General features: G+C 30.0%; 1 protein-coding gene across 2 annotated transcripts; it reads left to right on the forward strand.

Moving 5' to 3' along the window:
- Positions 1-265: 265 nt before the first annotated feature.
- LOC129916690 (nicastrin) lies at positions 266-12,362 on the forward strand. 2 transcript variants are annotated; one of them, XM_055996789.1, is made up of 6 exons: positions 266-424; positions 6,259-6,366; positions 6,442-7,921; positions 7,981-8,192; positions 9,935-10,142; positions 10,283-10,985. In XM_055996789.1, the coding sequence occupies exons 1-6, from the start codon at positions 370-372 to the stop codon at positions 10,305-10,307; spliced, it is 2,088 nt and encodes a 695-aa protein (XP_055852764.1). In that variant the 5' UTR covers positions 266-369; the 3' UTR covers positions 10,308-10,985. The 2 variants fall into 2 exon arrangements, with proteins under 2 accessions (XP_055852764.1, XP_055852763.1); XM_055996788.1 differs by lacking the exon at positions 10,283-10,985 and adding an exon at positions 12,180-12,362 and having other exon boundaries at positions 267-424.
- Positions 12,363-13,630: the final 1,268 nt, after the last annotated feature.

Raw genomic sequence — 13,630 nt, forward strand, 5'->3', positions numbered from 1 at the left:
ATTTTATCTCAGCTAAAATTTAGCGCGAGCAGCGTACCAGGCTTAACATGTAAATTGCTTAGCCCCGACTGCGTTTTTTTTGTCCAGTTAAGACCGGTGGTAATAAAAAACACACCTAGTATTAGACCAATTAAAAAAACGAAATCGCTGAATTCATCCACTTCGTAAGGTTACGTAACACAAAACCCTACGTTACGTCCCTTGGTCAAAAGAGAGAAAAGAAACAACCAAATGTCATAGAAAAAGTAATGTCAAAACTTTTCTTGGCAAGTGTCATTTCAGTTTGGTTTTTCTCGTACTTTATTTTTGTCTTTCAAGCAAATTTCCTTTATTACCAAAGTGATATTCTTTTATCAAACAAAAAGTAAAATGAAAAAATCTCGAAATCTACAAGTGATATTTATTCTCTGGACAATACTCTGCGGTAAGTACAATAAAAAAGAATTCCCTTAAACAATTACTTCCACCTTTTATCTAAAAAAAACTTCTCTTCCAAATACAACAAACAAAAGCAAGACAAAAAAAAATGTAGGCGTTGTTAGGAAGAAGGTGAAATCTTTGAATTTTGCGAATTGCAAATTCGCGCCGAAGGTTTTCTTCTTCCATTTCCATATCTCACATAAATCACTTACTTTTAGTGCCACTTGGATGCCGGCCAATTTCCCAAAAAATCCATGACCAAAGTCTTATGATAAATCAAAACATAAATCAATCGTATCCAAACTGTTTGTATGCCGAGACGATAGAGAAATAGGTGACTGCTCTACTACCACCTCCACCTCTATTATTTTTGCAACTTTTTAAATGACTCACTTTATAAAGTAGGAGAAGAGATGCAATTTGATAAATTGTATTTCAAGTTTATTTATGCTGCATCTGCTTCCTTTCCATGGCCAAGAATTTGGCTCCAATCTTGTTAAAAGATTTAAAGTAAGGTCAAATCGTTTTGTATTTGATATCTTAAAACTTTTATCATTCGGAAAGCAATTGATATCTTTGTTAAAACTATGATCTTAGAGAGTTTATCTTAGAGAATAACTAAATTTTCCTTAGATAAGTTCTGCGTTTCAAAGTAAGATTTTATCCCACACAAGTAGAATGCTGGTTGGGAAACCCCCCGATATTTTGTTATAATTTATTATACTTTCTTAATTGCGTCATGAAATTTTCTTATTACTTTAAAGACAGTGTTTTGCTTGTATTCTATATTAAACAACTGGAAGTATAAGTTTCTGATTTATAGAGCAAGAAAAACTTTGTATAAAGATTCTTCTCCGAATAAACAAATAATTTATTTCTCATTTTATCTTACTGAAGCTATTATAACTTGAATTTTGAATTTAACTTTCTTTAGTTTAGTTTAAAAGCCATTTAGTTTAGGTTGTTACATTTTTTGCCTTAACTTAAATTAATATCACAGTTATTATCTTTCGTATTAATTAGTATAATATAATTTGATAAAAAATTTATATTTTAAATTTAATGTACAGTTTGAGCATATTCTTTTATTTTGCGTTTAAATTCGTTAATGTTATTAATCTTTTTTAACTCTTGCGGAAGATTATTAAAACTATTGAAACCCATATAACATATCGCTGGGTGAGAATTATAGGGTTGTATGTCAACTCACCTTAGTTTTGAGAAAATCGATCTCAAAGTTTTTTAAGGCTGGTTTTCGGATAAAATAGTTACATAGCAGTAAAGTATTGATGCAATCTTATAAAGGACCCTAAAAAAATCATAAAACCATGAAAAAAACATTAATTTCACCAGAAAAAAAGATTCTATGAGCATTTTTAAAAAATGACATAGAACCTTTTTATGAAAAAGTATGTAAACAAATTTGAAAAAAGTTCTATGTTCAACATAGAACCTTATAGTTATAAAGAGCTTACATGTAATAAATGGATTTTATATAAAAAAAAACTAACTTCATCGTGAAATAGGCTTTGATTTAATTTAAGTTTTGCACAAAACAGTCAAATTCTATTTTAAATAACAGAAAAAAATACCTCAAATCACGTTGTTGCATTTATAGAAAACCACAATTCCTGCTTTTGTTGAATTAGGTACACAGAAAAAGGACATGCTAAAAACAATTAGAATTTGTATTAAATCAATCGGATTTTTGCATGGTTTTTTGCCAAAAAGACAGTCGTCTTAAAACAGTCATCTACGGTGCAAAATGTAGGTATGCCAAAAAAAATTGAAAGTTTGTTTAACATTTTAATTTTAATTAAAATGCACATAAAGTTATTAAAAAAATCATTTCAATCTTTATAGGTATCTAGACTTAAATTTTCTTTAAAAGTAAATTCTTGTTAAAATGAAGTTCACTTTGATTTTAGCAAAGTTTAAACAAATTTTACTTATTTTTATTAGAAATCTTATTAATTTAAGAGGATTGGATTTTAGAGGAGTATCATCTTGGTTCTAAGTGCTTTTTTTGTCTCCATATGTACATATAACGAAAGTTCAAGTTAAAAAAAAAGTTTTATTCGATGAAACTATTAATAGAAATAAACTAATATAATTGTAAAGATGAATAACGAAAAGTTCACTTCGGTTAGGAGAGTAAAATCTCGATTATGAAAAAAAAGTTTTCAAAAAATCACTTCCAATTCTAGGCACACAAAAAACATTACTCTAATTTAATTATGATGTAAGAATATCTAGGTAAGGTTAAACGAAAGAATTATTGCAAAAGTTAGAGTTGGATAGTACATATTTTGGTTTAAAGAGTACAGAAAGAGATTCAAAAATTCTTTGCTGTTTAGCAAAAGCCCTAGATTGAAATCCGCTAACTTGATAGTCGATAGTTTATAGTCAAAAACGACGAATTATGGAGCAAAATCGTCGTTTTTGACTGTCAACTATTGACTATCAAGTTAGCCGATTCCACACCTGTTGTTCAATACCCGCAAAAACATCAAAAGATCTTTTATTTTTACTTTAATTAAAAAAAATATCATTTCCATAAGATTTCATTTTGAAAAATTTGCGTAAAAAAGTTCTATGTAACTTAAATCAATGTATTTTTTTGTTTGAAAAAAATCAGTAAAAGGGTTCTATGTTGCAATTTGAATTACATAGAACCTTATTATATAAATACATTTGTGTGAAATCATGAAAGTTGAATGTCTTTTTTACCTGTACCGTCGCCAACAACTAATCAGCTCCCGTTTTTGAGAATTACCGTTAAAAAAATGCAAAAAAAAGTTTTTTTTTTTTAGTTCTTCGGACCTTATTCTTTTGATTAAGGAAAATTGTTTTAGCATATTTATAAACAGGTATCTTTCGATACCTGTTTAAATCTTTTCAATATCTTTTGTATTGCCCGAGATATCTTTAAATGAAGTAAATGGGTTTGGCTTCATATACATAAATCATAAAGGAGATAATGACCATATAAAATTTATAATAATACCAAACAACTGAGGATATCTCGGGCAGTACAAAAGATATCGGAAAGATTTAAACAGATTTAAAAAGGTGGAAAATAGAACTTATAAAAACCGTTACTAAATATGCTCAAACAATTTTCCTCATATAAAAGAATAAGGTCCGAAGTACTGCATTTTCTAACGGTAATATTTCAAAAACGAGAGCTGATTAATTTTTTTTTTACTTCGGATTCGAGTTCAGCACACCGAAAACATTCAGAAAAGTATAATTTTGTTTCTGCAACAAAAAAAAAAAGTTTAATTTTGTTAACCAGTGTTATTATGTATTGGGCAAAATCAAAGTTTGTAGAACGAACGTTCTTAAAGCTAAGAACGAAAAAGCCTAATGACTTGACATTACTCATAAAGGAGACCCCAACTTTTTTCTCCATTCAAAATGTTGATCGTTTTCGTATTTAATTCTCATTTTATCTTACGGCAAAATTCTTCACAAAAGTGCTATATTAGTTTGCGATGTAGCTAGACCAAAAATTTTCTACACAAAAAGCTTCTTTCTCAATTTAATCATCAATTTTTGAAAGATAAAGTAAAATTGAAATACAAAAGGTTTTTTTTTTATTTTTAAAATTCGTCTATCCGAATCCTTTAAGTAGCGGTACGTCGCTTTACGTCCAATTAGCATGAAAAACTTTGATACGCAGGCCGAAATATCAACAAGCTATCCAGCGCTTGCGTAGCCGAAGCACTTCACATGCACTAGCGCTGCCATTATAACCTAGAACATTTTTTTTTTTTTATTTATCGACTTAACTTGAACCGACTTGCATTTTTACTAGTTGAAATATTTCTTCTATTCTTTACCACCAAGAAAGACAAGAAATTAAATACTGAAGAAAATAAATAACTGAAGCTGCTGATTAACGTACATCGTACACCATTATAGTACACAAACAAAAAAATTGTTAGAACATCTGTAACTTATAACCTATACCTGTGATGTCCAAGGTATATCATTAGGAGAAATTTTTTTTTCAAAAGTATTTATTAATGGTATGTGACTCCCAGAGAACTCGTTTTTTGATTTTTTTTTTTGTTCAAAGCAAAGTTGAACACAATTTATAAAAATTGTTTGGATATAAGAAATTCTTTTGTTGACTTTTTTTTTAATAGAGTATGGTTAATATTTGTTTTAATTTTTGTTTTATTTACCTAAAAATGGCCTGATTGTAGCTGTAAAAAAAATCAATTCTCTTGGAAAGTTATTTAAGAAAAATCTTCCTAACTCGTTTTACTCGACAAACTAAATTTCGGTTCAGAAAATGACGTTGACAAATAAAAGTGGGTGCCACAAGTCCGTCTATCTATCAAGATTTTGTCCGTCTGTATAAAAGCACACGTATGTGTGATTCACTTCAAAATTGGTATGTAGCGGTTTTCTAAGACTCTACAGACGAATTTACGGAATTAATGTTTCGGACAAAAAATAATGGTACCTGTCATATACAAACTTTGTTAATGATTAATTTTCTCAAAAACGGCTCCAACGATTTTTATTTAGAAAAACAAGGTTTATCCTTTCATTAAACATTTTCTTATACAAAAGCACTTATATTGCTTTATTTTAAATCAATACCAAATTTTCAAAAACAACGTTTTGGGATTTATAAAATATTCAAAATTTCAAAAATGAGACATTGAATTTTTTTTTTAATTTATGTTTTCGGTGTTCATTATTGAATTACTACAAAATGGCATACCAACTTTATTTTGAAAATTGTTTTTCAAAAATGATTTATATGCAAAATTAGTTTATTTAAATTTTAAATTTGGAATTTTTGAAATTTTGTTTTTCTAAAAATGCACTTTAATAAAGGAAATCAAATTGCACAATTTTTTGGAGCTGAAATTCATATAGGATGTTGTTTTTAGCCTTTGAACAATGAATTTACCATTTGTTTAGTTCTTTTTCCCATCGGTATACAATTACCAGGTTTTTATATAAAAAGTTATGCAATTTAAAAAAAAAAAAAAACTTGTACTCTAAAAGCAATTTCGTGCGACACAGTCGTTCATTTTATTTTTAATGGGTCTTACGATTTTAATACTTGATCTTAAGTTAGAACTTGTGATAAAATAAAGCAAGTCGAGGTACTTTTTTTTGTTGAAAAAGCTAATAAAAAGAAATTCTTTGTATTCTTTTAAATAAAGAATTTTAAATTTTTGAATTTCAATTTGTTTATTATTGTTTATTTGTTTTAATAACCCAACCAAGTTGTTTAATTGAATTTGAAGTGTCTGAACGTTTCCAATACTTTTCAAATAGTTTTATAGTATAATTCTTGAGCCAAAGAGTGGTGAAAGACTGGAAAGAAAATACGCGGAGTACGTCTAGAGATATTAATTGTTTCAGCTGAAGAGTTTAAAACACATTGTGTAATTAATTAATTAATTAATTAGTTAATTAATTACATGCCCTAAAGTTAATTACGTTACCAATTGACAAGAAATTGATCAGTTTTGAACTTAAGAAATTCATGTGACATAATTGGATTGCTCTATTAAACTGCAAGAAATTTATTTTGCGATTTCACTGTCGAAAAGTTTTAAAACTACAAAAACGAGACTCCTCAGTGTGAAACTATGTGTATGAGTTTTTTTTTATAGATTTCGCTGTGGACTTCTCAACCTCAATGAAAGAGTATTTAAAACATCGTTGTAACCTCGATGCATACGAAAATACTTTTTACGTTATTGAAATCTGTCAGCAAAAGATATAAAAAAAAACTACGTGCTACTTTTAGATTCTTATCATATCTTCTTATTTAAAAAATTTTAACAAAATTCTTTGTTGTAGTCTATTTTCCAGCAAATGCAGAGAGAACTCATGAAATGATGTATGAACCAATCAGCGGAGCGAGCTGTTTCCGACGTTTGAATGGAACCCACCAAACTGGTTGTTCTTGTAAGATAATCAAATATAAAAAATCATTTTACCTTCACATAACACTTTACACTTATTTTTATATTATTATTCCAGCTTCTTCATCGGGCTCAGTTGGTGCTCTGCACGTGGTAAAAACAATTGAAGATATTAATTTTCTTCTAAATAATCCACCTTCGCCACCTTACGCTCCGGTTATACCACCGCCTTTCTTCACCCGCACCAATCTGCTTCGTCTAAAAAACGAAGGTGGAAAGAACATATCTGTTGTAATTCTTGTCAATCGAACAGACAACATGACTCAATTCAGTCACGAGTTAACGTGTCCCAATCAATACAGTAATATCAATAATTTTACTTGTGATGCAACTCGTCCAGAAACCCTATGGAATCCCTTTGGCACCGGATTGTTGCATGAAGATTTTCCATTTCCAATTTACTATGTGGCCGATCCGGATGAAAAGAAGAAAATACTCGATTGTTTTGAAAAGTTCAACAATTTTGATTACGATACACAAGCCACACGGTCTCTGTGCAGCGTCCAAGTGAATACTTTTATGTCTGCCGCAGTCAGTTCAGAGGTTTGTATTCGTAGGACAAACTTTGTCAATAATCTCAGTCGAACAAGATATTGTGATCCTCTGGAAGGAAGAAATATCTATGCAACTCTATTTCCACGGAATCAAACAGACGAGAAACGAGAAGTCGATAAGGAAGAAAAGCTTATTATGGTGACCACAAGGTTGGATACAACTTCTATGTTTGATGGTGTTGGATTGGGTGCAATGGATTCGCTGTTGTCGTATGCAACTTTGGTCAATGTCGCTCATATGCTGGCAAGGCTACTGCCTCAGCATAAAAACGAAAAATACAACATTCTCTTTGTGGTCTTTAATGGAGAAACTTATGACTACATTGGCTCCCAACGATTCGTTTATGACATTCAGAACAAAGCCTTCCCAACACGGAGCACACGAACAAATCCCATTGACTTTGACAACATTGCCCTTATGATTGACATCGGAGCTTTAGATGAAATGAATGAAATCAACCTCCATTCTCGGCAGAATATTCAATTGGCTTCAGAATTCTTGGGTAAAGTTCGAAACTACTCAACGGAATATGATTTGAAGGTGAAATTCAATTCAGTTTTGAGTGAAAACTTGCCCCCAACATCGGCGCAGTCGTTCCTCAGAGCGAATTTATCATTCCCCGCCGTGATTTTGAACTCAAAACCTGCAAATAAGTTCTATCACTCAATCTACGATGATCAGTATAACATCGGCTTTAGCTATGGCAATACGACAATGGATTTCAGTGTTCTCATGGAAAACGAATTGGCCAGGGATCATTTTCAAGTGGATTCGGTTCAGATGAAAATTCGAAATGTCTCATCGGCTCTGGCTTTGGGATTGTATGAAATTCTAACAGGGGTTGTTTATTATGACAACAAGCTGGCAAATCCTATTTTGGTGGATGAGTTTCTTTTCTGTTTCCTACAAATGGCCGATTGTCCACTGTTTAAGGCAGCATCACATCCAAATAGTCAGATTAGGTTACCTATTCCACCATTGAGGTGAGTTGCTTTATTAGATTAGTTGTATAACAGTTTGCAAAGTAGTTTTTTTTTTATAGGTACATAAGCGTACAAGGAGCATCACAAGAAGCATCTGGTTGGTCTTATAGGCTACTTGGATATATTCTCTCGCAAAAAATCACAGAAATTAACAAGGAGAATTGCACATATCTACCGCTACATTGGTTTGCTGGTTATGATGGGAAAGGTGAATGCCGGATGACAACACAAAACTATAGTGTGGCAATGAGTCCAGCGTTTTTAATCGACGGTAAGTTGATTAATAATTTTAAGACTTATTACTACTACATCTATACACATTCTTCCTAGATAGCCAATTAATTTTGGCAGGTGTGTTTTAATTTTTTTTCTTAAATATTAAAGTAACTAACGCTTAGCTTGCCGTTGAATTCTTTCCACCACACTTCTCCTATACACACTGAACATGTCAATTGAAGAATCTTTCTCTTTAAGGGACCTCCTCTAGTTAATAGGTCTGTGTCTAGTACTTTAGCGTACAAAGTACGTTGTCCTCCGCCCAGTCTTGCTTTCGGGTCAAACCAAATTGACAGTCTTCTGGATAGCATTTCTACCAATTACAAGAAAATACTGCAAGTAGCGAGAGTTGTTATTGTGCGGTTGTTCCGGTATAGCAGCGATAGAGATATGGAACACTTTTTTCTTAGTCCGGCTACCCAGAATTAGAACTGAACATTTCGAGTGTTTAATGATCATTTTAATTATGTAACGATCGTGTATTGATCATGATAATGTAATGTAATTACTAATCAAAGCTATCAGCTAGGTTCTACATTTAACTTTCAATCGAAAAGGAATTTTAATCGATCTAAAATAAAATTTGTTGATATTGGTTTCTTTTTTTTCGAAATCGAAGTGGAATTTTTAACTGAAGCTTTTATGTAAAGTTGAGTCACTGTAGCGTATGCGTTATATTTTTTGTTTCTATGGAAAAATCTCAACATATCTAATTCAATAATTCATATTAATTTATTGATGTTTAGAAGAATACAAGATAATTTAATCTTGAGGCAGTTCAAGCATAAAAACAGTTAACATAAAATTTCCAGACGTTGGAAACGAGAAATCCGAATTAAAATTCAATAAAACGACCGAAATCCTCCTCCGAGCAATCTTCATCAGCTGAAAACGGCAGTGAGAGAAGAGTCGGAGAATATTTTAAAACAAGATCTTGAAAACAGAATTCGTTTAAAATGTTTGTTTATATCAGTTTTCAGATTATGATTTGTAAAATATTGTTAATGTTTTTTTTTTTTTTGGTTGATAATACTGTTGCTTTTTTACCTTTTTTTTTTTACTCGTCAAAATACGCTCTAGAATTAAGAAAGATTAAGCAAGTCCCCGTGGTTTTGTTGTGTTCTATTTATTAGGTCAAGTTAGTGCTGGGGTTTTTGTATTTGACTTTACCAGACTGCCTTTCTTATTAGCTCGTGTTATTATCATAAGATTGTATTATATTACCTTTTTTAGGGTCTTCCCTTTGAGACGATGGTCTTCTATTTTTTGGGCTTTGTTTGGGCTCATTAAGAAGCAAGGCCTCCTATAATTGGGAATTTTCAAGAGGGGATTTTTAAGGATTTCAAGATCCCATTCAGGATTTTGGGTTCTAATGATTTCGGATTTTCGTTATTTTGGGTTTTCGGAATTTCGGTTTTCGAGATTTTTACCCCAACCCGACAACTTACTGTACCAGTTATTGTGGTCTTGTATAGCTTAACTACTTTTCTTACAAGCTAGAAAACAGTCATATTTAAAACGTGCAGGAGATAATCCATGCAGCATGTGTCTGTGGAGATATCCAAACTTCACTTAGGTACATAAAATAGTTGCCTTTAATGAATAGTGAACTGTAGTGTGTTTTTTCTTTCATAAACACAGTTCCACCATAGGCTTCTTTATTTGTCGTTGTTGAATGCAAATTACTTAATTTGACTTGAATAACATAAAATTAACAAATTGTAAATTTTTTTTTAGATTACGATTGGAAATCTGGCCAATACTCAACTTGGACCGAATCGACATGGTCACAACTAAGTGCAAGAATATTCCTAAGACCGTCCAAAACCCACGAAACAATAACACTCTCAATTGGTATTGTTGTCGCGATATTATCATTTTGTATAGTTTATTTGATAAACAGTCGATCAGAAGTTCTATTTGAAGATGCTCCATCGAGATCATCGTAAGTATTAACAAAAATAATGTAATTGTGTTTTGTTTTTGTTGTGTTTGTTTTACAAAAAAAAAACTTAGATTCGAATTCATTTAATATATTCATCATAAATATCATTACAAATATATTCTTCCTCCTCTTTCATTTAGCATAACGGAACCAGCGGCTTGTTAGTAGTAATTCAAAAAATAAAAGAAACAAAAAATATTTCTACATTGAAAAAAAGAAACTTAACAGAAAGACTGCCCTCACTTAGGCGAAAATTGTAATATAGTTTATAAGTATTATTAAAAAACAACATTCTTATTAAATCACCAATTTTTTTATTATTATTTAATTTGCCTCCCATTAATGATATTTTTTTTAATTAATTAGAAACAAAATAATATAAAAATTCCATTCTTTAAGAAGCTTTAAAAATTCTTTTGTAATTTAGTCTCATATTAAAAAAAACCATCAATCATTATGCTTCAAGAAGAACAAAAAAAGAAATCCTTAATCAAATTATTCCATTTTTAGAAAGACATATTGGGGCGGTACGAATTTAACAATTATTTTGTAAACTTATTTCGTTTTTTATTTAACATTTTATCCTTTTTATTTGTATGCAATGCATAAGTATAAGGGATTTTGTAGGGTCCTAAAAAAAATAATAAATTGCATGAAATCCTGGAGAGGATTGCCTATAGAATGCTTATAAATTACCTGAATTATACGTTGTCAATGACATTTTAAAAAATGATTTAGAATAATAGTGGTCTAAATATAAGATCAAAGAATTAACTTGTTTTTAAATCCGAAGTTGCTTAGCAGAACAAAAAAAAAAAAAAAACTAGAAAATAGAATGCTTGCGTTAGTAAAAGACAGAATTAAGGAGCTTGGAAAATCTCGTTATTTTTTTGTATTAAAATAATTAATTTCAAATTATGGTTGATTCTATTGATTAATTAAGCTTTGCAGTGAAAATTGATATGAGGAACAGACAACAAATATCTTTCATAAGATGCTGAACCCGAGGCAAAATGCATTGAACAACGCGTACGAACACATCAATTGAGATAATTTTTGAAATGTGTTTTATCCAACAAAAGGTTATACTTTTTGAGACTATAAAGAACATTGAATTTCATTGTGTAAATAAAGTTTAATCGAGAGTCTCCTACTTACATTTGTATGCAACATTTCATTTATATGCAATAATCACCATTAATTTTATGCTAAATTCATAAAAAGGTCTTATAATGTATTTGTATTTATTTTATTAATTTTATATACGAACAAAACAAAGGCACATTATGATTCTTAAAAAAAAAAAATATTTGGCTGAAAGGAATTCGATAGAAATGTGAAAAGGTTTATATTTTAATTTGAATATAAAAAAGATTTCAAAAAATCTTAGAATTTTTTCAAATTCTGAGTTAGTAATCAGGAATTGTATGGTGTTTTAGACAGCTTAAAATTTCAACAAATTTATTCTACTCTTTCAACAACTACAATAACTTGAAGGTGCTAGTAGTTTATTGAGGCTAGTGCATGCTTGGCCTGGTTCAATACTCAAGTTTAAATGTAAAATTACTACACTAAGCACCACAAATAAGTGGAATAAAATAGTCTGATACTATTAAGAGAACTTCCATACACTGCAATTACCTCAACGTGTCCAGATACCCAGCAGATAGTTACTATGTTTGTCTTGCCAATTTCGTTCAGTTTGTGTAAACTGTGACATTCTAATTTTGAGTGTTCTGGTTTTAGAAGAGCCTTAAGGTAGACCTATAATTGGAGGAAGCAGTCGGAAGCTAATGTCATAATTCTACGTCAAGCTTATTTCCGAAAAGATGAATGTAAAACGGACTTATTATAAAGTTCAATGTAAATGGATCATTTTATCGCTTTTTAAATCATGTTCATTAATTTGTCTTTGTCCTAAACATTTGATATTTTGCTTTCATTGAATGTTATTTAATCAAAAATGCTTAAAAAAATTGTTTTTTTCTTTATTTGTTTTTGTTTTTGATTTCCTCAAACCATCCATGGCTATCATAGATCCTTGGTTCACAATTCTGAGCAACACTTGTTAACGAATGATCGTTTTTGAATGGATGGCCATCAGTAACTGGATATAATAAATTAAGAGATGGAAGAAGTGCAAAATTTTATTTGTAATAAAATGTTACCAAAGTAAATTAAATAAAAAAAAAAAAAAGAACAGTTTTGTGATGACAATCATGCTTTAAGGATTTTTATTAATCAATCAATGGAAACCAAACTATAGTTGGTTAAGATCATTCGTAACTCATAACATTATAGGTTGAGATACAACGAGTTCACGATAAAAATAGCACATATAGTCACTTAATTCATTTCTTTTGGTTTTTAAAAGGATTGTCAAAAGAGGAAGTGTCATCAAATAAGGTCTCTAGTTTTTCCTGAGGTAGGTGTAGTTTTTAGAAGACACCAAGTTTTCGAGCTGACCGCAGAAAATCTTCAAACTCTTAAAATCTCCTCCCTCAAAGATACAGGTTTTAAATACAAATACATTGACATTTTTGCTTCCGTTATATTTCATGCTGTGTGATAAAACTTCATGTTGAAAAGTGATGGGTTGAAAGAGGTGTGGTTTATTTAACTGTGTTTCATCGATATCGGTTTATCGATTCTTTACTCACAAATGCAGTAGAGTTTAATGTTTGTATTTTACGATTTGTTGAAAAAGCCTTTACGGTTATATAACGGGTACCGTTATTTTACCATTATAAGAATTCAATTCCCCATCTTAGGAACCACTTTAATTTCTGCAAGTTTGAAGAACCTTAGTCTAAATTAATTAGCAAGTAAGATGTTTATTCAACTTTGATAGAATTCTTATGTGTCTTTTTAAAATATAATCTCCGAATCTATACAAATGCGTATAATGTATTTGAAAATATGAGTATTTTAGTAAAATGCTTTAAGTTAGTTTCAGTTGTATAATGACTTTGATTAAAAAAAAATCAATTTTAATCATCAATGTTGCTGAATTTTATTACAATATTTTTGTATAACTGCCGTTTAACTTATTAACTTTAATTTAAAATTCCTTTTAATTGATTCAACCCCGTAATCACTTCTTCAAATATAAAGAAAAATCGCAATTTACTGTTCACTTTTAATTGTTCTTTATAGTCGAAAGGTATAACTTATGGTTAAAACACAAAATAATTCAACAAAACCAATCCTACACAACCAGTCCTAACCAAAATAATACAAATACAAATTTAATTAAACTAAGAATAGTAAATTTAATACCTAAATGTAACATCAACAAAATAAAAAAAAAAAACATTTCTTGTACCACACTTGTCGATATCAGTGCAAGTTAAAAACAAAGTAGAACAATAATACAAAATTAATGTAATCTGATAAATAAATAGATAATAATATAATTTTCAATGTAACAAAATTATAAAAACATAATAAACAAGACAAATAAAAGTAAATTCCTTTTTTACTAATTT

The sequence above is a fragment of the Episyrphus balteatus genome, chromosome 3 (genome assembly GCF_945859705.1).
Source record: "Episyrphus balteatus chromosome 3, idEpiBalt1.1, whole genome shotgun sequence".
In the NCBI taxonomy this organism is placed as follows: Eukaryota; Metazoa; Arthropoda; class Insecta; order Diptera; family Syrphidae; genus Episyrphus; species Episyrphus balteatus.

What these genes read in the sequence shown, in the direction of transcription:
- LOC129916690 (XM_055996788.1), top strand. Translation starts at nt 370, where the DNA reads ATGAAAAAATCTCGAAATCTACAAGTGATATTTATTCTCTGGACAATA. An exon ending in TTACCTATTCCACCATTGAG is followed by an intron (nt 7,922 to 7,980) that starts GTGAGTTGCTTT and finishes TTTTTTTTATAG; the next exon opens with GTACATAAGCGTACAAGGAG. An exon ending in GATGCTCCATCGAGATCATC is followed by an intron (nt 10,143 to 12,179) that starts GTAAGTATTAAC and finishes TGGCTATCATAG; the next exon opens with ATCCTTGGTTCACAATTCTG.